Below are 27,631 nucleotides of genomic sequence, written 5' to 3' on the forward strand. Positions count from 1 at the left end.
AGATGAATATTTCACCACTATTGAAATATTTCATCATAATTGTAAATATGTTTGCTAGTTTTGCACTCTAAATAGTGGTCAAATATTTAAGTAACTTCCTGGTACAGTAGATGTTGACATTTCTGTCTTGAACACTAAATTTATGTTGTTTTCAGTAGTTCAAGGGTATAATTGCTACACGGTCTATAAAAGCAGTAGTAGTACAGGTTAGTTTTTCCTTCTTCCAAATAATTTAGATTATAAATCAGCCTTCCTTGGTATATAATATTGATGCCTCTCTCACTCATTTTTTCAGTAAAATATTTATTGTCTAATTGAACAATTACAAAAACCTGAAGGTGTTTGGTCTGACTGTGCATTTACTTGGCAAATGTAATTTTTGGTCCCAGTAAATTGTTATTCCGTTCTTTTAAAGACGTATTTAATGCTATCCATTGTTTGTTCAAACTTACTAGTACATTCCAATCAGCTTTCAAATTTCTTCCAGTTTACTCATTTGCCGGTTGACCCTTCTTCCCCTGCAAAAACTTTGTTCCTATTCTCCCCTAAGATGAATGCTGTATTTTTTCTGTAGCATAAAAGTTTTATATACTCTAGTCTCAAGATTAGTTAATTCATGTAACATGCAGTTACTGAAATTATACTTTTGTTAATCATGTTGGCATAGTACTATTTACATGTGTCTTTCTCCTGTTAAATTGTGAAGGAAGCAGTGTTTTGAAACAATCCGTTTGAATAGAAGGTGACCTTGTACTGACTTTTAAAGCTACCTTTGAGGATTTTTGTTTGAAATGTTTATGGAAGCCAAGTCTTCAGCTATTGGAAGCTGCTCAGTTGGCTGCCTCCCATATACATATTTTTTGCATACTGCTATTCTTTTTGATCATGGTCAGTACAGGAGAATAAGATTAATGTGATTTGTGTTAATGAATGTGGAGTTGTTGCCAGTGTATGTAACCCATTGAAAATGGTTTCACTGGGAGAGTGAGTACACTTGTTTCTACTTTGTAACTTTTACAATTGAAATGCTTGGTTTTGCTCTCAAAAGTTTGAGGTTGCCAGCTTTTCACTTCACATACATACAGCGGAGTTGGTTATTGGCAGCTCTTGTCAACTGATGACATATTGTTCTTTTCATGCTGCAGTTTTCGAGTACCTCAAGTTTACGGCTTTGGGCTTTTCTCAAAGTAATAAATAAATAGACAAGACCTTTGCGGCAGCAAATGGTTTGCCCGTACACCACCTGTCCATTTGTTTTCTCCCTTAGTTCCAGATTATACGAATTAACGAACCCTTCTCTCTTTAGTGTAGGTGCATTGAATGACCTTTGCCTGGGGAGTTGCTTCAGAGATAATACCAGATGGCTGCTATTTGGATTAGAAATGTCCAACAGTTAGAGGAGGGGAAATATGTTAGGGTTTGTTGCTATGTGTATTTGATAGTTACGTTTTTAGAGCCATTATTTTAATTTATACGTCCTGTAAACAATTAACAATAATGTGCAAACTCTTTCAGCTATGAAAAGTTATATGTTGGTGGAATTGGTTAATTGCTAATGATGTCAGTGAAGCTTAAAAATGATACTTGCAATATTATTTATATATGCAGCCTCAATACTCAACCATATTTCAAGGCACACTCTGTTGTCCCTGAAAAATTTCTTCTGTGAACAAGTACGTTGATTTTTGGGCTGTGCACTGACTCCATTCCTCAGGCCAGGCTTTTAAAGCTCCTGAAAGCAGCTACAGCAGGTTAGCACACTGATGGTTGAATGACTTGATTTTATAGAAATGGGCATGTTATTTACAATACAATATCCTGACTTTTGAATCATGAGTCATGACTAAACAATCAGTGATGCCAGAACTTTTAAGGGCAGGGTATCCATCATGTAAATTTTTTTTTAAAAAATGGTGTAGTTGTTTTGCCCCACCCCTCCACAATCGCTGTACTTCATGAACAACAATCCAACCAATTTACAGTTTCATCAATTCCCAATCTAAATTCGGCCAAATTCCCCCATTCTCAAACTCTCTAACTTTCAGGGAACAATAGTGTCAGTTATAGTATGCAGTTTCACTTTCTTTCATTTGAGGGAAAGTAATTTTATCGTCAATGTAATTGCAACAGATTGTTTGCTGGGCAAGATTACCACTGATGCCTAGTTGCTACAAAAGCTGGTGCTGCCTCCTCCGTTTGGTTGTCCATGCAGAGCTGCTGTAGCACAGTGGATAAGTGGGTCGGCTGCGAATCAGCACATTACTGGTTCAAATCCCACTACTGCCATGAGCTCAGGAGGTGGTCTTGCATCAGCCACTCCTTTCAGCCCCAGCTCCCCAGCTGCATTGTGGGGATAATAATAACACTAACTTGTTCCCCACTCTGGGTGAGGCACTAATCTGTCTAGAAGAGCAATATATATGCACAGTTATTATTTTTATTTTATTAGTTTATGTTTGTAATTATGGAATACGTGCCAGTCATTCATGGGGCAATGCACTGTGACCAAAAATATATGAGAAAACAAAGGGAGCACTGCATAGTTGTCTAGAGAATGTGTTGCCTTTGTTGTTGCATTATTAATATGTCTAATTCTCAAATGGCCGCTTCTGTGAATACTTAAATCCAGAGACTGAGGCCATGGATAGACAAGACAGATCTTTCCACAAACTTGAGAAAAGCCCCAGGGTTACAAAAAAAAATCTTTTAAAAAAATGTTAAACATCCCAGAATAGTAGAACCAGTGCCTGTAGCTTTAAGTAACAAATGCCCTTAGTGGTCATTGCTAAGGAAACTGAACAGAATCACCAGCTTTCGAGTCTTGGTATCTGTCAGTAAAAGTGGGGGAGGAGGCAGGGCCATTTCAAGAATTGTCCTTGGCCTTTAAGGAGTTGATAACAGCCATGGGTGACTTGATACTGTCTGACAAGCATGACACCCAGACCTGGCTGCTCACCACTGTTCATCAGCAGCCTCTCCACAAAAACCAGGGTGGTGCAGTGGTTAGGGTTTCAGATTGGGGTTTGGGAGATCTAGCTTCAAACCCCTACTGTGCCATGGTGCTCACTGAGTGACCTTGGGCCGGTCACACTCCCAGCATAACCTGTTTCATGGAGTTGTGAGGATGAAATGAAGAGGAGAATGATGTCTGCTGCTTGGGTCCCCATTGTGGAGAATGATGGGGTATAAATCTAGTAAATACATAATAAAGCTGAAAAGGGGGTGCAGATAAAAGGTTGGTTAATTGCTGTGTGGGAAGAAAAGGAAGTGGGGTATGGTGCTGCAAGGAGTAGGGAAAGAAGAAATAGTGTGGAGAGAGGGATACAGGGGGGAAATGAAGTGCCCCTCACAAGTCCGTCTAGAGTCCCTGCTGTGCCACAGGGCCCAGTCCAATGGCTGGAACCATGCGGACTTTTCCTGGGGAGAGACTGTTAGGAGAGGGAAGGATGGAAAGTTGAATACAGTGAGGCAGAAGGTAGGTTGGCTGGTGGATGGGAAGTTGAACTGGAAGGAAGAAAAGGGGAGAGATTGAGAGGCTTTCAGGGAAGGGAAAGAACAAATAGTGGGGGAAGGGAAAGTGGGATGCCCACTGCAAGTCCAAATGGATCACCTGCTTGTAGTTTCTAGGTAGCAGCACAAAAATATGTGTGAGTGAAAAAGTGAATCAGCATTCACCTCTTAGAAAGCAGTCTTATTTGTTGGATTGTGGTAGTGTTTGCCCAATTATGATTGAGTTGAGAGCCATCACTAGTAATCACTGTGCATGCATGTTTCTGTTTTCAATTTTTAAAAATAGGTGAACTACTCTTTGAGAAGATGCTTTGGGAAAGTGTTGGTTAGTACAACATAGTGGAATTGTACTGGTAGAGCAAGAGATTATTAAGAGACTATGAGTGGAAAGGCTTGAGGTGCAGAGAACGAGAGGGTACAGTTCTGCCAACCTCAGCAGGACTTGGAGTATCTTGTGGTGAAGCAGAATTACAGCCTCAAAATGTGAATTAATATTCAAACCAAAGCCCATATCCCAGATAGTCCAGGAACAGAGTCACATAGGCGAATGTACTTTGTCACGCGCTTTCTTCTTCCAGTAAATACGGACCCTAGAGGGAGGTAAAGAAAATAGGAAGTAGGAGGCACACTGAAATAATGCTTGAATAGTAGGCACCAAAGATAACAAATGCTTGTCTGATATCATGGTTTCATGGTAGTGCAAATACAGGGACAGCAGCTGCCAAATTTTGTATTTAATCTGTTAAAACTACTGTTCTCTGTAAATATGTCTTATGGGTATTTTTTTTTCCTATTTTTAGTCAGATCTTAAATGTGTCCAAGATGCCAAAGGAGGCTCCTTCTATCGAGACCACTGTCCTGTACTGGGTAAGTTAGAGGAAACCTAATTTGAGTAATGATTATATATTTTACTGTATAATAGCCACATAAGTATAGATGTATGTTTGCAACTATCTTTTTAGTTTAAGCCCTGCTTCCCACCCACACCCCCATGGACTCAGGGTGATTTACAGCAATAGAACCATAAATTATAAAACACAACCATCTGGTTTAGTCCAACAATGCCAAAGCAGTTGTACTTCTATATCATATTGTGTTGGATTTGTGGCTCTTTTAAGTTGTTGGGAATTTGTGAAACTGCATGTGTGACATACTAACATCCCTACAATATAACTTTAAATTTTAGGTGAGCAAAATGGTAACCGTAATCCTGGTGGTTTACAGATTGGAGACCTAGTAAACATTGATCTTGATTTGGAAATTGTCCAGTCTTTGCAGCATGGCCATGGAGGATGGACTGATGGAATGTTTGAAACTTTAACCACCACTGGAACTGTCTGTGGCATAGATGAAGATCATGACATTGTTGTTCAGTATCCAAGTGGCAATAGGTATATTATTCTCAGATTTTTACTAAGGCTGACTTTGGTTCACTTGCAACTGTTTGGCATAAAGGTTACTTTTGTTTCTTGCTGTATCCCAAAACAAGAAGTTTTAATCTGAATTCTTTGTACCCTAAATTGTATGTAATTTAAAAAGTCATTAGATAAAATTACTAGACTACCTTGAGTTTCAAATTTCAAATTACAGTTATAGGAATGTAGCCTTCTGACATTTCTCCATTGTCATTTTTCCGTCTCCTCAAAAAGTGCTCTACTTTATACAGTATTGAAATAAATGATGCTGTTTTTACTGACACTGTCTCCAAACATACTGAACATTGCATTAAGACTATTTGTTCTGCTATTTAGACATATGACAGTACATGGCAATAGTTAATTATTACAAGCACTGTTTTTTTCTCCTTAGACTACACTTTTGCTAGGAACATTTATTCGTAGTTGCATTTGGATTTTAGTTATCTGAATATATTCTGAGAGTTGTACATATGAAGCCAGAAATTTATAGAAATTAAGACACACAAATCTTTCTTGCATTATTTTTAAGACACATTGAATGGATGTCTGTTTCAGACTACATACCCAACTACGGAACATACTAGATTCTTGAAAGTCTAACCATCAAAGATTGCTGAAATATAGGGCAGAACACACTGAAACATAGGAACACAAAATTTTTGCAGTAACACCAAGCAATTTTTGTTTCAAACTACTGATATTTTCTAGGTGGACTTTTAACCCTGCGGTTCTTACCAAAGCCAATGTTGTCCGAAGTGGAGATACTGCTCAGGGAGCTGAAGGGGGTACATCACAATTTCAAGTGGGTGACCTTGTCCAAGTTTGTTATGACTTGGAAAGAATAAAGCTACTTCAGCGAGGACATGGTGAATGGGCTGAAGCAATGCTTCCTGTAAGTTTATATAAATTACTTTTATTATGCCATTTCAAATTAAAATGGGGAATTGTTTACCTTAAAGCTTTATAGGTTAGCTAGTGTCTCTTTGATATGACAGACAGTTTGGTGGTGTAGGGAACTGTAGAAGTCTTGTTCTGGAATATGGAGCCGAGTATCTTTATGCTTTTCAGTGTGCTAGTTGATGATGATAATTTGTGCACTACTGCCAGTGATGGATCCTACACTGAAAATGTTGTTAAGGCTGATGACCCTGCACCACTGTCAGGATACATAAACCCACTTGTATATGGTGTTGTGCTGGCATAGCAGTTCATAACATAACACTATAATTCTGTCTACCAGCGCTAGAAAATTCATCTGGAGAAGCCTGATATGTAAACTTAAGCCCTGGTGTACACATACAACAAAAAGAGGTGATAGAATTCTGAGGTGGCAAAATGGTAGCTACCATTCTAGACACAAGGTGGGAAGGGTTACATCTTCTTGAAAATAATCAGTACATGAAGGAGAGCATAAGACACATCACCCTTTTATATGCTGTACTTGTTTTCCTATGTACAGGGAATTATTGATGTGAGGGAACTTGAAAAATGTAGTCCTTTGCCTGTGGATTGAAGTGGTATATTCCATTATATCGCTTCAGCACTCTGCGACCTCATTACCATTATCTTTCTGCTGCATGTGCAGACCTGCCTGAAATTGTCCATTGAATAAGTATATGAGAAGACATACCATTTCACTTCCCTAGAAACATTTTTAAATGATCAAAGTTTGTGACCCAGAGAGATTGTTTCCATTGATAAAGACTTCAAAGGAATTCTGTGGAACATAAATATTGATATTTTGCCTTGAAAGCTGGAGCATTGTGTTGCAGCTCCAGAAAGCTCCCCCCATGTTAAATCCAGCCACCTATAATGTACAATGGGAGAGGGGTTTTTTTTCTTTGTTGGATGTTTTTAACTTGTTTCATCTATTTCACCACTGCTGTGTGACCAGCATTCAGGGCTAGTCTTGGAATGGAAGTTTTAATGGGAGAAATCTAGTACTTGAACTAGAGAATAAATTAGCAATATAAGATGTAAAATGCTGTATATACAGTGGGATCTGTTAGGAATTGCAACCGGGAAGAGCAATTTAGAAATTCTATCCCACCCATGTAAAATCTCCCTTTCTCTAAGGGGAATCTCTCAGAGTTCTCAAGGGCTTGATTAAGCTGATTTCTTCCTCTTTGTCATTTAACCAACTCTTGGCTCCCTTAAACATTCTGTGCTCCTAAAGCATATTTAATCCTCATCAGGCTGTTTGGGGATTTGTTTATTTTCCCTTTTGGTTAATTTTGAAAGTCATATTTTTCTGCATGTCTTTTTTTAATAAGAACATTTGATTTATATACCACCCTTCAGGACAACTTAACACCTACTTAGAGCAGTTTACAAAGCATGTTATTGTTATCCCCACAACAATCACCCTGTGAGGTAGGTGGGGCTGAGAGAGCTCCAAAAGAGCTATGACTGGTCACCCAGCTGTCTTCAAGTGGAGGAGTGGGGAATCAAATTTGGTTCTCCAGATTAGAGTCCTGTTGCTCTTAACCATTACACCAGAGTCATCTTAGAATGTGGAGACCCCTACTTTGTCAGTGGAAAGCCCATTTTTGTGATTAGCACAGCAGCCAACCACTTTACTGTTGGGTATAGTGATATATAACTTTTCAAATGACATATACTGGGTTCTGTCTTGTCTCCAAATTAGACTTTGGGTAAAGTTGGAAGGGTGCAGCAGATCTATTCAGACAGTGACTTAAAGGTAGAGGTTTGTGGAACCTCTTGGACATACAACCCGGCTGCTGTATCAAAGGTAGCATCAGCAGGTTCTGCTATAAGCAATGCATCTGGAGGTAAGTTAGAAGTTTAATGTCATGGTTTCTGAATAACTTGAGATTATGACGGATGTTTTTGGTATCAGGATTGGGCGGGGGGCGGGCGGAATCCAACAGTCAAATATGACTTCTTCCAATGAGCTTTAAAATTAATATGGAAAATTACTAGCCCACAAAAATATTAGTTAGTGTTTTTTGGATTTTACTATTGCTCTTGTTCTTAATAGTTGGATTTAGAATCTATCTTGGTTTTGGTTTAATAATGATTTGTTTTAATTATCTGTGAAGTGCCTGGGATGTTACTAAGGAATGAATAATCCTTGAATACATAGTTCAGATCAATATATTAGTTGATTATGTGTCTAAGTAATGGGCAGTTGCTACTCAACACTGCTAATGCAGTTTCTACTCTCTGGAATTGTTGCATTTGAATATTTGAATGGAGAAAGGTATATGCAATCAGCAAATTACAAGAGTGTGTGAAACATATCTAATTCTTGAAAAATATGGCTGAGTTAGAGCTTTTCATATTTGTATAGCACAGTTCTTGATTAAGTGGTATATTTTTAAAAATACAATACTGTATTCAGGAAATGTGATCCTGTTAAACAAAGAGCTTTATTTCATGTTCACAGAAAGATTGTCCCAGTTATTGAAGAAACTGTTTGAAACTCAAGAATCTGGTGATCTTAATGAAGAGCTTGTTAAAGCAGCTGCTAATGGAGATGTAGCTAAAGTAGAAGATTTGCTTAAGAGACCAGATGTGGATGTGAGTATTTCTGTTACCTTGTTTAAAAGGGTTCATTCAAAGGAAGTCTCCAAAAGCCCCTTTGGCTGTTAGACAAGGTAAAGATGTGCTTTCTTTTTATAGTATTTGCAGAAGTCAGGAAGTGAACCACAGTGTGCTTATAGAAGAGTCCTCATTCCTCAAGTTGCATTGTGTTCTTCTTAAGGACTTTTGAGATACAATATCCAAATATAATACCCAGTCTACTGGCTTCAGAATAGTTTTTGATAGAATCACTGATTCAGTCAGGAGGAAAGAATTGCAATGTTTTGTTAGCTTACAGATAATTCATTTTGGTATGACTGTGTTTTGAGTATTGTAAGTAAGTTACAAAAGTAATTTTAAAAATAGTAATAAGGTTAGAAACAGAGTGATTGACTGGGTAGAAAGAAACTTATGTCCAGGGATTTCTTCAGTCGGAATGCAGTGGAAAGGTGTTTCGGCACCTCTCCCTGCAGTCCAAGACTAGTTGAAGCTGGGGAAGCCCTAAAAGGGCTTTAAACTTCAGCTGAGAGGAGGGGGATTCCCCCCTCCCAGCTGAAACCTTCCTTCCCCCTTTCTCTCTCTCTCTCTCTTTCTTGCTCTCGCTCTCACTCTTTCCTTCTTTCCCTTACTTCCTTTCTCTTTCCTTCTTTCCATGTCTTTCCTTCTTTCTGTCTCTCTGTCTCCCCCCTTCCTTTCTCATTCCTCCCCCCTTCCTTTCTTGTTCCTTCTTTATTTCTTTCTTTCCATTCTTTTCTCTTTCTGCTGGAGGGTGGCTGCGCCATGCGTGATGACATCACTTCCTGCATATAATGACAGGTGCCACCTCCTGCCAGGAGTTGCCCCGAGTAAGAGTTCCCCCACCTCTTTCCCCAGAAAAAAGCCCTGCTTATGTCTATAAGTACCTTGATATGAGTTACTCAGTGTCAGGTTTCCCTTAGCCTGAATGTTACTCATCTTTCAAAGTAGCTTTTTAATGTAAATGTGTAATTTCAAATAAATAGATCAGATTCTTTAATTTAGCCAGACTAGAAATTCAGGAGAGTTTGAGAAGACCATTGATCTGATGTTCAGTAAATGTTTTGGAAAATATTTGTAAAGAATTGTTGAGCTCCTTGGTGTTCCTTTCAATTCTGTATGCCTCTGAATATTACAATATCATGAACACACAAAGCTGCTTTATACTGAAAAAATCCCTTGGTCTATCAAGGTCAATTTGGTGTAGTGGTTAAGAGCATGGGACTCTAATCTGGAGAGCCAGGTTTGATTCCCCACTCCTCCACTTGAAGTCAGCTGGGTGACCTTGGGCTAGTCACAGCTCTCTGGAGCTCTCTCAGCCCCACCCTCCTCACAGGGTGTTTGTTGTTGGGATAATAATATCATACTTTGTAAACTGCTCTGAGTGGGCATTAAGTTGTACTGAAGGGCAGTGTATAAATCGAATGATATTGTTGTGTTGTTATAATCAGATTGTCAGTGGCTCTCCAGGGTCTCAAGTAGAGGTTTTTCACATCGCCTACTTCTTGGTACTTGTATATGGAGATACAAGGGATTGAACCCGGGACCTCCACGTGCAAAGCAGATGTTCCCTTATTGGGTCACTGCCCCTCCCAAGTCTCGTGTATAAAATTAATGTGTGTGTGTGTTTTGTAAGTTGCCTTAAACTGCTCAATCTTATACTTACAGGTGAATGGACAGTGTGCAGGACACACAGCTATGCAAGCAGCTAGTCAGAATGGACACGTTGACATTTTGAAATTGCTTCTGAAACAGAATGTGGATGTAGAAGCAGAGGTATATTATCTTCTGTCATTGCAACTGCTTGCGAGTTTAGCTTTATCTTTCATCACATCCATTTGTAACTTCAATTGTTGATATTTCTCTTAAAGCTGAGGGACATCTTAATTTCTTGATTCCGTCTATTGCTGACTGATCAGAGTATAAAGTAGTTGCATCTAAGTTCCTGTTTTTGGTTACCATTTCCTTATGAGAATTCTCATAGTTACCTTATATTTTATATTAAATTTGCACTTACTGTAAATTACACCTACAACCTAAACTGATATGAGAATAATACATTGAAGTTTAGGAGTGGCCTTAACAGGAGTTAGAAGCAGTCAGAACACCAGGCTGTTTTGGGGGGGGGGGGATTTGCCTGGCTCACTTCACTCCCAAACCATGGATCTGTATTATATCAATACTGATCTTTACTCCAGTCATTTTATGTTATTTGTGATGTATAGGCACTGCTGGTAACTGAGTACTGCCCACATTTGACATACATTCTCCTTTGAAAGGAGTTCAGAAGCTTCAAACTAAGCAGTGAGATTACTGGTTTGCATAAATTGCAAGGAACATACCTTGTCAGAAGAGCTACACTATCTGTTGAATCATTTCTGGGTACAATTCAAAAGTACTACTGGTCATTACCTTTAAAGCAATAAAGAACCAGAGACCAAGGTAGTTAAAGAACTTCCTGATTTGACATTAGCTTCCTGTCAGAATCATCCACAGGGATCCTGTTCAATATACCCCTGCCAAGTGAAGCAAGGTCAGAGCAACCTTGGTGGTGGGTAGGAAGTTACAAAATCTAGACATGTAATGCCAAGATGATTAAGCTTTTGTTGCCTGTAAGGATGTTTCTTTTTTTATTAAGCCTTTTGTTGATGGTTGTGGATTTGGTCCCTCACTGCCAAGGTTTTGTTGCGGTGTGGTGATGGTTGTTTTTAAACTGCTTTTGATCTTTAAAGTATTTTAATGCTAGGTTTTTTTAGCCTATTGTTTTATTGCTGATTTATATTGTTGTTTTATTTATTAAGAAGTTAAAGCTGTCTTGGTAACTGGCTTTTGAGAATGTGGGGTGTACATACTTTGATAAATCTCAACAAAATGTCAAGTGAAATGTATTATACACAGATGGACATAATGCCAGCATAATAATGGTATTTGATGCCATTACAGCGTTATTCTTCATAAAAGGCTCTAAAGTGATTTATCATTGACTAAAAATAAATATTGTCTGGAACAAATATAATATGATTAATTCAATTTAATATTGATTCTTTAGGACAAAGATGGAGACAGGGCTGTTCATCACGCAGCTTTTGGTGATGAAGGAGCTGTGATAGAGGTCTTGCATAGGGGCAGTGCAGATCTGAATGCTCGTAATAAACGTAGACAGACCCCACTTCATATTGCTGTTAATAAAGGTCATCTCCAAGTAGTGAAGACATTACTGGACTTTGGTTGTCATCCTAGTCTGCAGGTAATTTTAAAGTGTTGTCTTACCATTATGATAAAATAACCTGCATGAAAACATGGGTATTGGGTTTAGTGCTAACTTACTGAAGTTACTAACAAAACCATCTTAAGCATGCTTAATCAGAAGTACAGAATCAGGTAAACGTATTCCAACTGTTACATCTTAATTGATTTGATGTCCTTGAGACCCCTTGAAGAGAATCTCCTCCTTATCGCCACGTCCAGGAGTTATTTGTGAAACTGAATTAGATGAGAGCCTATTTATTTGGAGCTAAACTCACCCCCGAACACTATAAAGCAGTAGAACTTCCCCCGTCCTTTAGTGTGCAATAGAAATTTTTAGTATGAGTTGTTATTTTGATGTAGAGATGAACTATGAACTATGTACATGGTTTTTTAGATTTTTGTTATAATCTGAGTCGATCATGGAGTCAGTTGTTTGTATTGTTTGTATGATTTTTTAGTTACGTATATAGTTTTAATTGTATAATATATGTTGTTAGCAGCCCTAAGCCTGTTTGGGGGGAGGGCGGAGTATAAATTTTATAAAATAACTCTGTCACTTTCTGCTCTCTAACCACACTGCTCCCCCAAAGTTTATCATGCTTTATCCAAAAGGAAAAAATACTAACATAAGATGAGATAAAAGCTAGTAACTTGCCAAGTCATTTGAAACGTTGCTGAAAAACGTGTCTTGTAAATTAGCCAAACCATTAGTTTTATTACAGAATATGCAAAAAGGACATGAAGTTGCAGTACAGTTTGTAATTTAATACTTGTCCTTGATGTTGTAATTGTAACTTACTTGATTACAGGCAAACACAGCAGGGAACAATTAGAAATCAATTGCTGCAGAAGTTGGACATATGAAGTGAAAATATTTCAATAGACTTTGCTGTGTGTTTACAGAAAAACTTGGCTGGGGGCCTGAGGGTACAAGGTGATGCAGGAAGGCTAGGGGTTGAGATGAGATTCCTCCCCCCCCCCCAATACAAAAATAGAATATAAAATGATACACTTTCAGGAGTTTAGTGCATTTGGATAACATGCCAAATGCTCAACATTGACAAAAAACCTGCTTGCTTCCTTAGCAATGGGAGTGGTCTGGCTTGTGTATATAGAAACAGGAGTTTCTAAAACTTCTAAAAGTCTGTATGAGGCTTCTCCTATGACTGTTTAGAAGTTGCAGCCTGCGCCTTGGTGTCTGGGTAGTTTGCTGTGACTGTTTTTACCAGTACAGCCTTCCTATACTGATTCAAGTACAAGTCAAGGTATTAGTTTTTAAAGTGATAAAACTCTAAGAAGCTTTACACTAAATATGCAAGAAGAATATTATTGGCAAGGAAGAGCATCTCTGTAGCAGCTACTAAATGTGAAAGGGTGGGATTGTTTTGCTTTTCTAGTTTGGAAGGCAAATTATAAATAAATAAAAAGGGTTTTCAAAACAAATTTTAAAACTGTGCTAATTGAAATATTTCTGGTATCTTAGTGCCATCAGATATAGTGGTTTGTTCCTGCTAGTGTGTGCTTCATTAAAAGTCAAAATTTACATTGGCCAAGTTAACATTCATGTGAAATGCTATTCATATTCTTTTATAACAGTGTATCATCTACAACATAAATCACTTCCTGAACATACATTCTTATAAAATATATCTGTAGGTTTTTTGTAATCAAATGCATTTTCTGGAAATAAGATTCTATAAATCCATTCAAGGGAATTAATTAATTCCTGTTTTTAGGATTCTGAGGGTGATACTCCTCTTCATGATGCAATTAGTAAAAAGCGTGATGACATCTTGGCTGTACTTCTGGAAGCAGGAGCCGATGTGACTATTACAAACAACAACGGGTTTAATGCTCTCCATCATGCTGCTCTAAGAGGGAATCCAAGGTACAGTAGACACTGATTACTGCTTCGTGTTTAATAAGCAGAAGGACAACTAGAAAATAATTCAGTGTTGGGAAGACTTTATGCAGTAGTTCACAGATGAATGTTTGGTTTGTACGTTATTCTGTTTCTAAGTGGTTGAAGTGAGCGTTGGTGAATTGTTTTCCAATGTGTGGCTGTTCATACCTCAGGGCTGCCACTATAGGCCACTTTAAATGGTTTCGTATGGTGAACTATGTGTGGTCAACATGGTGATGCACCATGCCACCGCAAAACTTTGTTTTCAGAGTATGTGATGAACTACTCATGGACAGTTCGCTGTCATGATAGCTGCCATGTAGGGTAATATAAAATAATCTTCATGTGATAGTTGCATCACGTTGAGAGATTGCAAATGAGTCAGACTTTTTCTGAGTAGATTGATAAGTGACACACTTGACGTATACTAGGGTAAAATTGTGTAGTGGATTGGGATGAAAAAGAACCTCAGGCTACAATAGCTAGTAATGTAATTATACCAATACTGTAGCTGCAGTTTTCCAAGGGACTTGAAATAATGCCATTCTCAGGTGTAATAAACTGGAATTGCTTGAGAAAATATGCTGGAACTGTCAGTGAAAATAGTTTGTGATATAGAACATAGCCAATGTAATACAGCTAGCTTCCACATTGCACCGCTTATCTTTGTGTGTCATAGTTAGACTGGATCTTTGTTCCCCAGTGTGGCACCTGTCATTGTGTTTGCTAATGCCTGCTTCTTGCTTTTGTCTTGAATAAAATGGAAAAACGGGGCTTTGCGTTTCTTATGTACAGCTGTCTGACTAACATAGTGCTGAGCTCAACCCCAGCAGATCTATCAAGCTGTGTACCTTCTAGGAGTGTGCAGTCTGGATCTGGGGTTTGGGGGAACAGCTTGATTTTTGCCAATCCAGCTAAATCTGACTTTCCTAGATCAAATCAGAGAATCCAGTATATGATCCCTGAATCTGGATCCAGACCCCCAGATAAATCCCAGTCAAACCAGCCTTTGGCTGGTTCCATTCTGGGTTTTACCTGCTTGTTTTCCAAGAGGAGAAGGGGAAGAGGGAGGGGGGGAGGGAGGTAAAGGCAGGAAGGAGAGGGAGTGAGGCAAGGAGCGGGGAGTGACATGCAGGAGCTCTCCTTGTCTGCCTGGCTTCTGTGAGTGACACTAGCTCAATTGGGCAAAGTTGCAACAGTGTCCCTTGTTTCAGTTTGGTTTGGGTGGAATTCTCTGTTTCTGACATGATTTTCTGGGTTGATGTTGGTCCCCTTGATTCACTTTGGTTCTGTTGGGAATTCTCTTGAATTGGGGAGTGTGCCTTTAGCCACTGGCAGCCTTGTCCCTGTGTGCTTCTGCCTGAGAGCTTGCTTGGAAATGTTTCTCCTTTAGGAAACAATGGAGAGTGGCTCGGCAGCTTGTTTAGGGGTGCATGTGTTTGGGGGAAGGGTTTCGGTTTGGTTCTGTTGGGCTTTCTGTGGGTTGAGGTTGCATTTGGGGATGTGTCTTTGGCCACTGACAGTCTTGCCCTTGTGTGTTTCTGCCTAAGAGCCTGCTTGGAAATATTTCCCCCATAGGAAACAATGGAGAGTGGCTGGGGGCACCTTTTTCAGGGGCCCGTAGAATTGGACTCTGGGGTCCAACCTTCCTGAAACTTGGTGGTCTTTAGAGTACAGTCAGGATTCCCTGCAAATTTGTTGGAGTTGCCACGCCAGCCCCCAGATAGTTTTCCTCATAGGTTATGATGGCTGAATAATCTGGGATTCTCGCTTAACCAGATTGGATAATATTTCCCAGATTTCTGGAATCTTGGATGTTTTGGGATCCTGAAACCCCAGATTTCTGGGTTTTTTTTTTTTTTTTTTTTGGTGCACACCCGTAGTGCCATCAACTTAACCATAAACACAACCTTTTTTACATTTCTTGTCTTGACAACTTTCCCTGTAACCTTGCAGGGAGCAAATTGCTCCCCTTTCTTTGGAAATGGAAATTAAGCAGCCTTTCTCTCAAAAGGAAGAGCCGGTTGCCACTTTCCTCTGCCTTTTTTGTTACAGGATGTGCTTCTGCAGAGAGTGACCCTTTGGAAACAGTTGTTCCCTTCATGGGCTTCATAGTTGCCTGGCCTTGCCCTCTTCCAATGTTTTGTGATTGCCCCCCTCCCGTGGCAGCCATTTTGTAATGGTGCCCACTACTCTTTGTCAAAAATTCCAAAAGTGCCTCAACAAGGTTGGGAACATCTGGGATCCTGTCTTCATTACATTCTGTGGATGGCATTAAAACTTGCATGGGGAATAAAAGTATGAATATTATTCCTTTATTAGTAGCGTGGGAGCCAGCTATATGCTTCACAAAGCAACCACATTGCAGAAGTAATGTATAGCAGGCCTGTTTTGGAGTAGAACACATTATAAAAGAAATCATAAGTGATTCTCCACTTTGTAGTAAGATGTAGTTGTCTTTGTCTCTGGGGAAAGTTCACAGGTATTAACAAAGATCTCTCAGCTGGAACTAAAATATGGAGCAAAACTGCTTTTAATATGGGATTGTTTCACTGAAATGTAGTCTGTGAAGGCATTTTTTACTTGGGCCTATAATCTCTGGTCATATAGGGCCAAACTCCTCAGACTTTTTATACTGTGGAAGACTGAAGGAGAGTCATGTCAGTTAAGATTAACCCTGTCAGTTTTGTATGACAAATTATATTTTGTTAATGTGCCAGCCAATGAGAAACAGAAACCTGACATTGAAAATTATGGTTTGTGCTCAGTGGCTTCTGGTGTAATAACTTGATTGCTAGCCATGTATGATTATTACTCATCTGAGGCTGTTGCATTATGGAAACAATTGAACTTATGAAGCTAATAGCTAATGGAAAATAAAAACAAACACCTCTAAAATATGCCTGTTGTGTTCGAGCTCAAACTATTACTTGGTGCCTGAAACACAGTATGGTGTTTAAATTAGATGCTATCTTACACAGTGCTAATAGTCAGCAACTGGTAGTTCCTAGATTGTATATAGCCCCTTGGGATCATGTGATCCAGTAGGTGAAAGGAGAGAATGGGCTTTATTGGCATCAGGGACTATAAAACTTGGCAGCAGGTTGTTTCGATGAATAGGAATTACAGGTTTTGCGCTTCAACTGCACTTCCACCAGAAAATTCATGTTGATCAGAATGTTATGCAGATATGCATGGTAACATTGTATGAAAGCAATAATGTTATCTTTTGGAACAGTATCTATAGAATGAAAACACTGAATGATAATAATTTAGTAAAGTCTTTTCCAAGTGATGGCTCAGATTAAACCATGGTTAAGGAAGGTTTACTGTGATTTGGTATGATGTCTAAATCCGTGAATCATAGACATGTCTGCTGTTCTGTAGGAAAGTATAGCTAGAGATTGGAACACGGAGCAGATAGGAAATGAGAACAGGCTGCTCTAAAATGTTTTACTAGTCATACTATTAATTGTAGTTTCCCCTGACCCTTTCCTTTTTCAGGTCTTATGTACAGAGAATGCTGGAAAGGCAGTTTCAAGATTTTCTGTATGAAATGGATTGTCTAAATATTTTTCCAGTTTGCATCCTGGTAATCTTGATAGCTACTGTGATGATAGCCTTACTTGATAACTTACAGTGGGATGGCTGCCAGTGTGTGCAATCTCTTGCACTTTCGACGTCTCAGTGGCTTTTGTTGCCATTCAGCGTGATGTTCTTCTGGAATGGCTAGCTTGTATGGGCTCGGGAGGCACTCTTCTACTTTTTGGCTCAGCTGTCAGAAGGTAGTGTTGGATGACTACTGCTCTTCTGACTGGCTTTTTGTCTGCAGTGTACTGCAGGATTCCATCTTGTTTCCCAAGTTCTTCAACATCTACACAAAACCACTGGGAGAAGTCATCTAGAAATTTGGAATCCAGTGCCACCAACAGGCTGATGACTCAACTCTGTTTCTTCTTTTATCTAAATCTGAGAAGACACTGGAAACCCTAAATCAGTTTTTTGGACTTGGGTGAACAAACTGAGACCAAACATCACAAAAAGTGATGTTGATTGGAGGAAAGCTCAACTGGTATAGGTTTACAGCCTTTTCTGTAAATGATATCATTCTCCTTTTAAAGAAACATGTGCACAGTTTGAGGGGTGCTTCTGGACCCTGCATTGCTGATTGAAAAACAGGTATTGAAAATAGCTAGGAGTACTGTTTTCCAACTCAAGAGTTGTCTACCAGATGCAACCTTTCTTGGGAATGTAGACCTGTTCTCAGTCACAAATGTCTTGATAATATCAAGGCTAGACTGCTTTAACAAATTTTACATAAGGCTGCCTGTTCAGAAATTACAGTTGGCCCAGAATACAGAATCTAGGGTGTTGATTGGTGTCTTGGAAATCATATTCCCCCTATATTGCCATAGCTACCTTGCCTGCCAGTTTGTTTTGAACCCAATTCCAAGTGCTGGTGCTGGCCTTTAAATCCTTAGTGGCTTTGGGCCCAGCGTATCAGCCTGTGCCCATCTCAATTCCCCTGTGTCTTAGGATCTCCTGGGATTGGCCTTCCCTGCGTGTGGACTCTTTGTTAGGTGAATTCCAGGTATATAACATCTACCTGGTAACCTCATGCTTATTGATAGTTTTGACGAATTTAAACTTTAGGGATGCAGAACTGTTGTGCTTGCTCTAGGGGAAGAGGTGCTTGCAGCTGTAGAAGCAGTAAGTGAAATTTGATGTCTGAACCATGGTTAGCACATACCATGTAATGATATAATCATCTGAAATAAAACTTTGAGTGGGATGAGAATACACCATTCTTTACTGAGATAAATATTTTCTGTGCTTCTTAACATAATTGTAGTTTGACCATCTTGGGCTTTAGAGTAACAAACCATTTCTAAACACAGACCCAGAAGTAAATCACACTTAAATCATTTGTAATTACTTCCATGTAATTGATCTGTTTTTTCCCCCCTCAAGATTTCTGCAACACAAGGGACAGTGTAGATAGGTATCCTTTACCAAATCATATTTAACTCACTATCTTACCAAATATAGGTCTTATCCTGTATAGATTGGAAAACTTTCTGGAAAGGAAAACAAAAGCAAATTAAGTTTTGCTTGCTTACTTGGAAGTTGTTTTCATTCTCTCCTGCATCCCCACTCTGGCCATATCATGGCAACAGCTTCACCCTCTTGACAAGCATTTTCTCTACTACCATGTTTCCGTTGTGTATGTGTGGCAGCCTTAGGAGGAAGGCAGCCCATGCACCCACCCTCTCTCCCTGCTTAGAAAAAGCAGGAGGGCTTGGGGGAAATAGGGAAGAAGTGGGGTCTTAAAGCCTCTTCTTCCTCCAGCCCAACTAAGCCTGGCACAGAGGCAGGGTCTTGGCTGCTCAGGTTTGAGGTTGGGCAAGGAAAGGGAGCTCAGTGAAAATGGTGCTCTTTGCTGCTGATGGTATTCCATTTCAGCCATGACAACAGGTCTGACAAAATGAATGTGACGCTTATGATACCTGTTACTGTACATGTAGAAAATGTAATGTCTTTTTAGGCATTGAACCAATCATTCTTAACGTGTTAAGTGTTGAAGTTCCCATTATCTATGTGAGCCGACCATCCAGAAGAGACTGTAATCAGACTAAAAGCTTACTTTCGTATTTCATTTGAAGGAAAATTTGCTTGGCAACTGAATTGTTTCTTTTTCAGTTTGCTGCATGGTATGTCCCGCTTTTACAATGTGATCTTGAGCCTGGCCAAAAAATTAGTGTTTTAGTACTATTCTCCATGGTCTACTAATTTCCTGTTCAAAGGAACTGCAGCAGTTCATTGTGGAATGTAGTCTGTGGTTCTTGCGTAGCTGAACTCTCATTTTTAATAATTTGTCTGTAGCTGGCTACATGAGCAAAATTGACTACTAACTAATGAATGTATTTTTTCACATAGTTTTAAATGATAGAGAGGTGATAACTTGTAAACCACAAAATCACTACTTTTATTACTGTTTCTGTTAACAAAAATGTAGAATATCATGAAAAAAAAATCTTAGTTGTTGCGTACTAATTCTCAGTTTTAGTTTGAGAGGACAAGAAAGAAAATAAGAGAAATTGTAGAACAAATGTTTTTGAATTCTTACTGTTTGTTTATAAGAACTGTACAACCTTGTTTTTATCCTAAATAAAATCAAAGCAAGTAAAACCAGTAGTCTCAAGGACTTTGAAGTACATTAGGGACATATTCTAATACTGTAGCATTCTTTTAGACAACTAATACTTAAATTTCCTCGAATAGGTTGTACTATTGTTTGATTGTATAGCTGACTTACAGTTACATGCTTGACTGTTTTTAAGTTTTCTTTCTTGTATGTTTCCATGTTAACATCATTAAATGTCTTGCTGATGAAAGCATTAGTCCTGTAGTGATCAATACATAGCTACAGCTGGTTGAAGGGGACCAAATCCATTTAACAGGTGATTTGGTTCCATTTTACCAGCTTTAGCAAAGCATTAAAGCTGGAAGTTTCATAACACTGTCAAAACATTTTAACCTGTACGTATTAAGTATACATTTTTAAATTTCCCAATATTTCACATATTTTATCTTTATGTAATGTAGAGATGAGTCTTTTAAATGAAACCCGAAAGTCTGGTAGAAGAAACATGGTGTGGAATATTTAGTTATTCCTTTATCGTTTTTAAAGAATGGTAAAGATACAGCCCTTATCTTTATGCCTTTTTACATTTAGCTATATTAATAATGTATGTTTCTTGGTTCTTTGCGCAGCATATATTTAACACACAAAGAGAACATATTAATGGAAGGCAGTGGTTGTTTTATTCAAGTTACAATTTACTACTGTTGCTTTTATTAGAACAGCTGTTGAAATAGATAACTGATTAGAAGAGGCAGAAGAAGTAACAGTGTTTAAGTTTGCTACTTTGAATAATAGTAATAATAATAATAATAATAATAATAATAATCAATTTATATACTGCCCTTCAGAACAACTTAATAGCCACTCAGAGCGGTTTACAAAGTATGTTATTATCCCCACAACAAAACACCCTGTGAGGTGGGTGGGGCTGAGAGAGCTCCAGAGAACTGTGATTTGCCCAAGGTCACCCAGCTGGCTTCAAGTGGAAGAGTGGGGAATCAAACCTGGTTCTCCAGATTAGAGTCCCATGCTCTTAACCACTACACCAAACTGGAATAATCAAGTATATATAAAATGTGAATATAATAAACCAGAGTTGTACTTGAAAACAAGCAAACTGATGCCTTTTCCATAATATTGTTTCTTTTCCCTCCCCCCTCCCCTGATAGGTTTTTGTTAAGCAGTTTTTTAATCTGTTTTGGGTTGGGATTCTTAACATAACCCACAGTCTCTGAAATGAATTAATATGCGTGGAGTTTTGTCAATAAAAGATGGTTGATTCAGAAGATTTGCAGTAAAAGGAGGACATGCAGTATTTTGTTTGAAAGTCAAGGTAAGAGGGCACAGAATTAGTTCAAGCCATGAACAATTAGTGTCCTTTTAACCACAGCCCTCATCTGCTTGTTATGAACTGGTGGTGAGATTTCTTCACTATACATTTTAATGCTTTTTTAATAGAAGCATAGCATGTGGCTTGCTTTGGATTTAAGCATTTAAGGCAGCTATAAAACTGGCATCTATTTTTATCAGCTGTTTGAGAACAGTTATACAGGTCCAGCTGCTCAAGTGTTCTTTTGGATGGCAATTCAGTTTCATGCACTAGCCATATCAGGACAAAAAGTGACCATGGAAAAAAGTAGTGTAGCATTTGATAATGTCAGCATGTGTTATCCTTGTCAGTCAAATGGTTGAGATGTTTGAGTTACAACTGTGTCAGCAGATGTTCAGAGTTCAACTTGTGCTTAGCTTGAATTCAACAGCTGACCTAATTATGGAGGTGGCATTTTAGTAACTGATGTTCTGAGAGAAATACTAATATGAGCCTGTGTTTATAATATCTAAAATAGATTTTGTTACTTTTTTGCAGCAAGGAAAGGGTGAAAAATTTGTGATGTGTGATAAGTCTTAAAAAGTAACATTTTGTTTCAGCTGTATTGCCATGAGAAATGGACAATACTTTGTAGAAATACCCAATGTTAGACAACTTTGATATCAATGAATTGTACTTTCTGTTTGTAACATTAACAGTGAAATTCTATGCAGAGTTACTCTAGATTTAGTCCATTATTTGCAATAGGCTAAGGACTAGAGTAATACCGCGTAGGATTGTGTTACAGTTACCTTCAGCTGCATGTTTTTGTGTGGCAGCGTCATTCTTCCCTAGAAGGTATTAAGGTGTTTATTTATGTTATTTATAGTCCACCTTTCTCACTGAGATGCAAGGCAGATTACACAGTATGAGTCAATATGAGCAGTGACTGTGGACACTGAGCAACAATGCAATAGGGTATAGATATTACCGGTATTCCCTTTGTCCTGGCACATTCTGCAACAGTCTGGACTTGGGCTTTTTCAGTGACTGTTCCATGTTTGTGTAACAGCTTCCTAAAAGAAATCAAGAGGGTTTTTTTTTATATCAGCTGGATTATTCCAGATGGATTTGAGTCTAGTGGCTCCTTAGAGACCAACAAGATTTTCAGGGTATAAGCTTGCCAGGAGTCAAAGCTCCCTTGACTCTTGAAAGCTTACACCCTGAAAACCTTGTTGGTCTCTAAGGTGCCTCTAGACTCAAATCCTGTTGTTTTCCTGCAGACCAACATGGCTTCCTACCTAGAATTATTCTTGAGAGCTTTTGGGGCAGTCAGCATGGGAAAGGGGGGGCGGGATATCCCGCTGGTGAGTCACAGAGGTTTTAGATTGGTGTTGACATGGTTTTAATATATTTTGTATCTGTTTTAAAAAAATATTTTGTTCAGTTTATTATTTGAATATTGTTGCTTGCTTTGGGTCCTGAGATACTTGGGAGTAAGAGGTCTATAAAATCACAGTAGCAGTACTTACTGTTGTTTAGCTGATTTGCATTATGCTGGAATGTTCTTTATGGATTTGAATAAAAATTATGGGCTTGTGAGAGAAGTTTTGGGACATCTGAGGATCATTTTGAGTTTTTCACTGTGACGGTCAACTCTAATTTAGCTTCATTTCTAAACAAAAAAATCACTTTAGAGATTGTAATATTTTTGAATAGTTAAATTTTTTTGTTGATTCGTTTCAAATCAACTAATAGCTGTGCTATCAACATTCATGTTTCACTTCTTTGTCTCATGATTGTTACAGATCAGAAACATGTTTAAAAGCTTCAGTAAAGATTGCTAGCCAAAAATGTTTAAGTCTGATCAGGCAATCAGAGCTGTCATTATCCAGAAATTGTTAGTAGCAATTTTTACACACAAACTTTGTATATGATTGCTATTCCAATTTGATTTTACATTCTTATATTTGGAATTCATAGAACATAAACTGTATATCTGAACAAAGTTGTATTACTAACAAATACATTCAATACTCTACACATTTTTGCCAAATATTTTTTGTAAATTTACAAATTATAAATGTTTTGCTTCCAGATCAAAGAAAATTCATTTCAGGAAGAGTTTACTTCAGTTTCTGTTACTGGTAGTTCACACCTGCCAAAAATACATACTTCTTTACATTCCATAGCACTGTATTTTCATATGGGTACATAAAGAAGTATGTGCTCTGGGCAAGTTTTAGTAGTGGTTCAGCTATCCGCAGGATGAAGCTGAAAAGAATTTTCCTCACAGCACATTATTTTAAGGTATAAGATGCATGTTCCTAATTAGGTCCAGGATCCATGTTTATTGTATTTTTATACAAATGTACATTTATTGATTAGGCTAAACTTGGTATGATTTCTGTACAGTAGATATAAAGCATATTCAAATTCATTATTGTCAAGATGGTTTCAAGTACTTGCCCACGTGTCTGCTGCTGCTTCTTGCTATAATATGCTTGCAGATGAAGAGCAATATAATTTCACTAAATGTTTGTACAAAATTCTTCATGATATGGCAAGTTGCACTCCACTTCAAAGTTGAGTTGCCATTACAGTCTTCATCCAGGTGTTAGTCTGTTTTATGTGAGCACTGTCCAAATGGAATATTCCAAATAAAAAGTTCCATCTCCAGTATCTTGCTGAAGTTGCCAATGGCTTCTAAAATAAATTTAAAATTGAAGATACTTCTATGTTAAAAAAGTTAAAACTTTTTTAAAAAAACTGGAAAGGTTTAGTATTTAGCTTGCTGTAGTTCACATATTATAAACTGGTCTTTACTAAACACTTCTGGGATAATTGCTAATTTCACACAGTAGTTCACATGTTTCACTACAGAATAGTTTGCAGTCTTGCCATGTTTATCATTGGAACATGTGACATACTTAGCCTTCCAGACAATTCAGTACTCTTGTATTTAATTGTATGATAGGCACAAAATCATACTATAAGAACCAGTAAGAATTTATATATATTACTGTGGTCAGAATTTTTAGAGATGAAATTTGTAAGATAATGAGTTGTACATAGATGGTAAACATATAGTAATCTGGGTACAGTTACTAAATAAGGTTTCTTTAGAGTACTGGTTCAGAGAAATGGTTACCTACAGAATCTTAAGGATCCTGTGATGGAAACAGGTGAAATATTCAATTTCTGCAGCCCATAACAAGAAGCTAGTGCAGCTGATAGAGAGCAAATCAGAGCTTAGCTGTAGCTAGCTCAGTATTACATGGAGAAACAGCATTGCAGCATAAGAATTACAATTTGTTCATTTCAGATTTGAACTGGGTTGCATTCATGGTCCAGAATAAAATACTTTTAACACTGGCTTAACACTGTTACAATTAAACAATATATTGGTGTCTTATTTTGTTATGTATATTGAAATAGCTGTGAGATGCTTTGACTTGAGGGAGAGAATGAATTTATCTGAAATTAACACTTTTTAAAATGTTCAGACATCAAGGAATACAATATTTAAAATAAAATTAAAACTGAATTTCTTATCAAATAGTCTGGAAAAGTACTTACATTAAAAATGAAATCAAATGTGCTCTTTACACTACAAATGCTTGATACTTAAACACACTGGCAATAAGCATTACTTACAATAGAGATTAAAATAACATTTAAGCAAATAAACAATACATGCAAACAGGGACATGCGGAATAATGCAGGATTTCTAATGCTCTATTACCTGTAAGCTTATCATGCAGCATTTTCAGTTGGAAAAGAGGTAATGACCTAGAGAGAGACATCAGCAGCAGCCATCTCATCTTGAGTGTTCGTTCACTATTCGCTGATTCAGCTCTTCATTATATGGGAGGGGGGAGCAGTGGGAGGGTGCAAGTGAATACATATTTCACTTTCTAAAACAGTTATAACCAAATGTGGGTAATAATTTTGAAAGATATTTGCTTCTTTTTCATAATACTAAAGTTATAGATGCATAAAGATAAGTTTCTTGTGCCTGAAAGGCTCACAATAAAATATTCAGAAAAAGTTGCTAGGAAACCCAAAGAAAAACAAACTCATCTTTTTTGTCAGTTAAAGAAAAATATCCATTAGCTCTTAAAAATTCAGCATGTACCACCAAGAAAATACTGCTTCCTTCTTGCTCCTTAAATATTACACTTCATTTCTTCTTCCTTAGTTTTAGTTTCTAGGCTGATCTCTTGTAGCTTTTTTCCATCTTCAGAGGTCAAATACAATTGTTGAGGTCAAAGCTTCCACTTGCATGCTATTTAGGCTGGATGCATTTGCCACTTAGAGGACATGAGCAAAACTGTTTCAGCTTTATAGGCAGCTAAGTATTTGAAACATGCTCCTAGGCAAAGAGGCTCTCTCTTCCCTGACCATATTTGGTCAACCATTGGAAAAGATAGTCTCAGTTGCTGATCTAGAAGCAAGAGGGTGACTTTATCTTTTTCTCTAACCATTGATTGTTCATCCTGTAGTCCCAACACTACTCAGCCATTTGTGCCAAAATGTTTAGTACAGCCAAATAAAGTGAGATCTTGCATTTCCATTTGAGTTTTCTAGATTTTGTTTGTAATTGGATTCAAAAGCGTGGTGCCTGTGCTACTGCATTGGAAGCAGTAAGCCAAACAAGGGGCAATGTCTAGTAACAAAAATAAACTCTGGATAAGCAGAAATTAAAAGATTCTCTGTAAGGCAATCATTTAGCTATAGAAATAAAGTTTTCGTCTAGTAGGTGTAGATTAAAATAAAGAAGAATAATTTTCCAATTAAGAAATTGGTTTAATAAGCAACATATTCTTAGTCTTTTTTTTTTTTCAAAAAAACCCCTCCTTTAATGGACAATTTATTTTGGAAAATACTGCAGGATATTCTTAATACTTCTAAATTTATTTGGGATAGTATTTTTCTTTTCAAAGAGTATATCAGTTGTTATAAAAGAGGCAAGTTTTAGTTTATTTCCTGTTCATAACTTCTAGAGGACTACACTTTGCAAATAATAAAACATGATCCAGTTGAGAAGAGGTATAAATGCACATATACCATGGTTTGCCAGCCCACTGGAACATATGGAAATTACAGCAAATTTGATTTCTATTACTGGTGGATAGTATTGAAAGGAAAGAGCAGTAGTGGCAGATGGGAGCATGGGAGCTTTCAGCATGTTCCCATACATCACACATTGTCTGAACTGGGACAGAGACTGCTGAGAGAACAATTTTTTGCTTCATTTTAGAAGTCAATGTGGATAGCTCTCAAATATAAATCCCATTAAATGTATTTTGACAATAAAAAACTAGTCATGGAATGGTATCTTCAGTCTTTAAAATGCTTTCAGATATTACCTTGAAAACCATAGAATACAATTTCATGTACACTTATTTGAAGAAGTATGTGACACTGTGAGGTTTCCCCTTTCCTGCTTCTTCATAGTGGACCTTATTATTTGCCATAACCAGGCCTGTAGGCCTCTTCCTGCAGCTGTCCAAATGTGCCCCAGTGCTTATGTCCTGTGTTGCAAAGAGTCTTTAATCTAGTGTCCTCCCTCAAAATATTTATGAAGTAAAAAGCAATTGAATGAAAGTGAACAGAGATCATAAGTGAGATCAGCAGGCAGCTTACATGCCCTTTTTCATCTGGAAAACAGCTCTGGTATCCCCTATTAGTCATGTTTGCAGCCTGGATAATGGTTGATTGTGTATATTGTGACCTAGAATATGGAATAGTAGAAAAGTAAACTCCTGTTGCAGTTTTAGAACATAGCATTTGCTTTTCATAAACTGATAAAGTTGAGACACTTGAAATTCATACCTTTTATGGCCTGAAACTAAACCACTTTAATGTGGTTTATTTTAGGGTTACTTCAGAAAATTGTTGAAAAGCTGCATGTGATGAAGAATATAGTAGTCTGTTTCCAACATGCTACTTTGACCACTTGTTTCTTCATTCTGTTGTTAGCACTTCCTCAGATCCTTCTGTGAACTACAAAGAAAGAGAAAATGGAGGATCAGTGTTACATATGCAGCTGCAGAGCTAGATGAAGCCTTGGCTATATATCTGGACTGTCTTACCTTTTAACATTAGATTTTTATATACCGTCCTTCAGGACAACTTAACATCCACTCAGAGCAGTTTACAAATATGTTATTACTAGCAACACAGCCTGTATTTTAAAAAGTCCAAGAACGTGTTCTTTCACGTCTACAAACTCTTCAGTGTATATTAAGAGAAACTAGAAATAAAATCCACTCTGTTCAATTGAATGTGGAGGGGCTAGAGAGGGAAGATAAAAGAACAGTAGCCCCAGAGGAGAGAGATTTGGAATCTGACTTACGATTTAACGAAAATGCCATCTCCTTTCCCCCAACTAGTGGTACTATAGAGGAAGAAACCCATATGAACTGTAAAAATCTTTGGCCAAAAGTAATTGTAAGGTCTAGTTTTAATAAGGAACAGGAGGTTACAAATACCAATTGACTAAAGGAAAGCCTAACATTAACATTTTTTC

At 37.8% G+C, this 27,631-nt stretch overlaps 1 protein-coding gene and 1 long non-coding RNA gene across 2 annotated transcripts in view; one reads left to right on the forward strand and one right to left on the reverse strand.

Moving 5' to 3' along the window:
• LOC129333149 (uncharacterized) overlaps positions 1-25,393 on the reverse strand; it is a 28,083-nt gene extending 2,690 nt beyond the window's left edge. Inside the window, exons 1-2 of the long non-coding RNA XR_008597400.1 lie at positions 24,842-25,393; positions 22,087-23,801 (exon numbers count right to left, since the gene is read on the reverse strand). This is a non-coding gene — a long non-coding RNA (uncharacterized LOC129333149). The remainder of the gene's footprint in view (positions 1-22,086; positions 23,802-24,841) is intronic.
• The window catches only part of MIB1 (MIB E3 ubiquitin protein ligase 1), a 73,098-nt gene that overhangs the window by 9,142 nt on the left and 36,325 nt on the right, over positions 1-27,631 (forward strand). The window contains exons 5-12 of the mRNA XM_054984597.1: positions 4,311-4,377; positions 4,697-4,901; positions 5,637-5,820; positions 7,576-7,720; positions 8,338-8,471; positions 10,158-10,265; positions 11,539-11,736; positions 13,475-13,626. Coding sequence (XP_054840572.1) covers positions 4,311-4,377; positions 4,697-4,901; positions 5,637-5,820; positions 7,576-7,720; positions 8,338-8,471; positions 10,158-10,265; positions 11,539-11,736; positions 13,475-13,626 — 1,193 coding nt within the window. The remainder of the gene's footprint in view (positions 1-4,310; positions 4,378-4,696; positions 4,902-5,636; positions 5,821-7,575; positions 7,721-8,337; positions 8,472-10,157; positions 10,266-11,538; positions 11,737-13,474; positions 13,627-27,631) is intronic.

This window comes from Eublepharis macularius, chromosome 7, assembly GCF_028583425.1.
Source record: "Eublepharis macularius isolate TG4126 chromosome 7, MPM_Emac_v1.0, whole genome shotgun sequence".
NCBI classification, from domain to species: domain Eukaryota; kingdom Metazoa; phylum Chordata; class Lepidosauria; order Squamata; family Eublepharidae; genus Eublepharis; species Eublepharis macularius.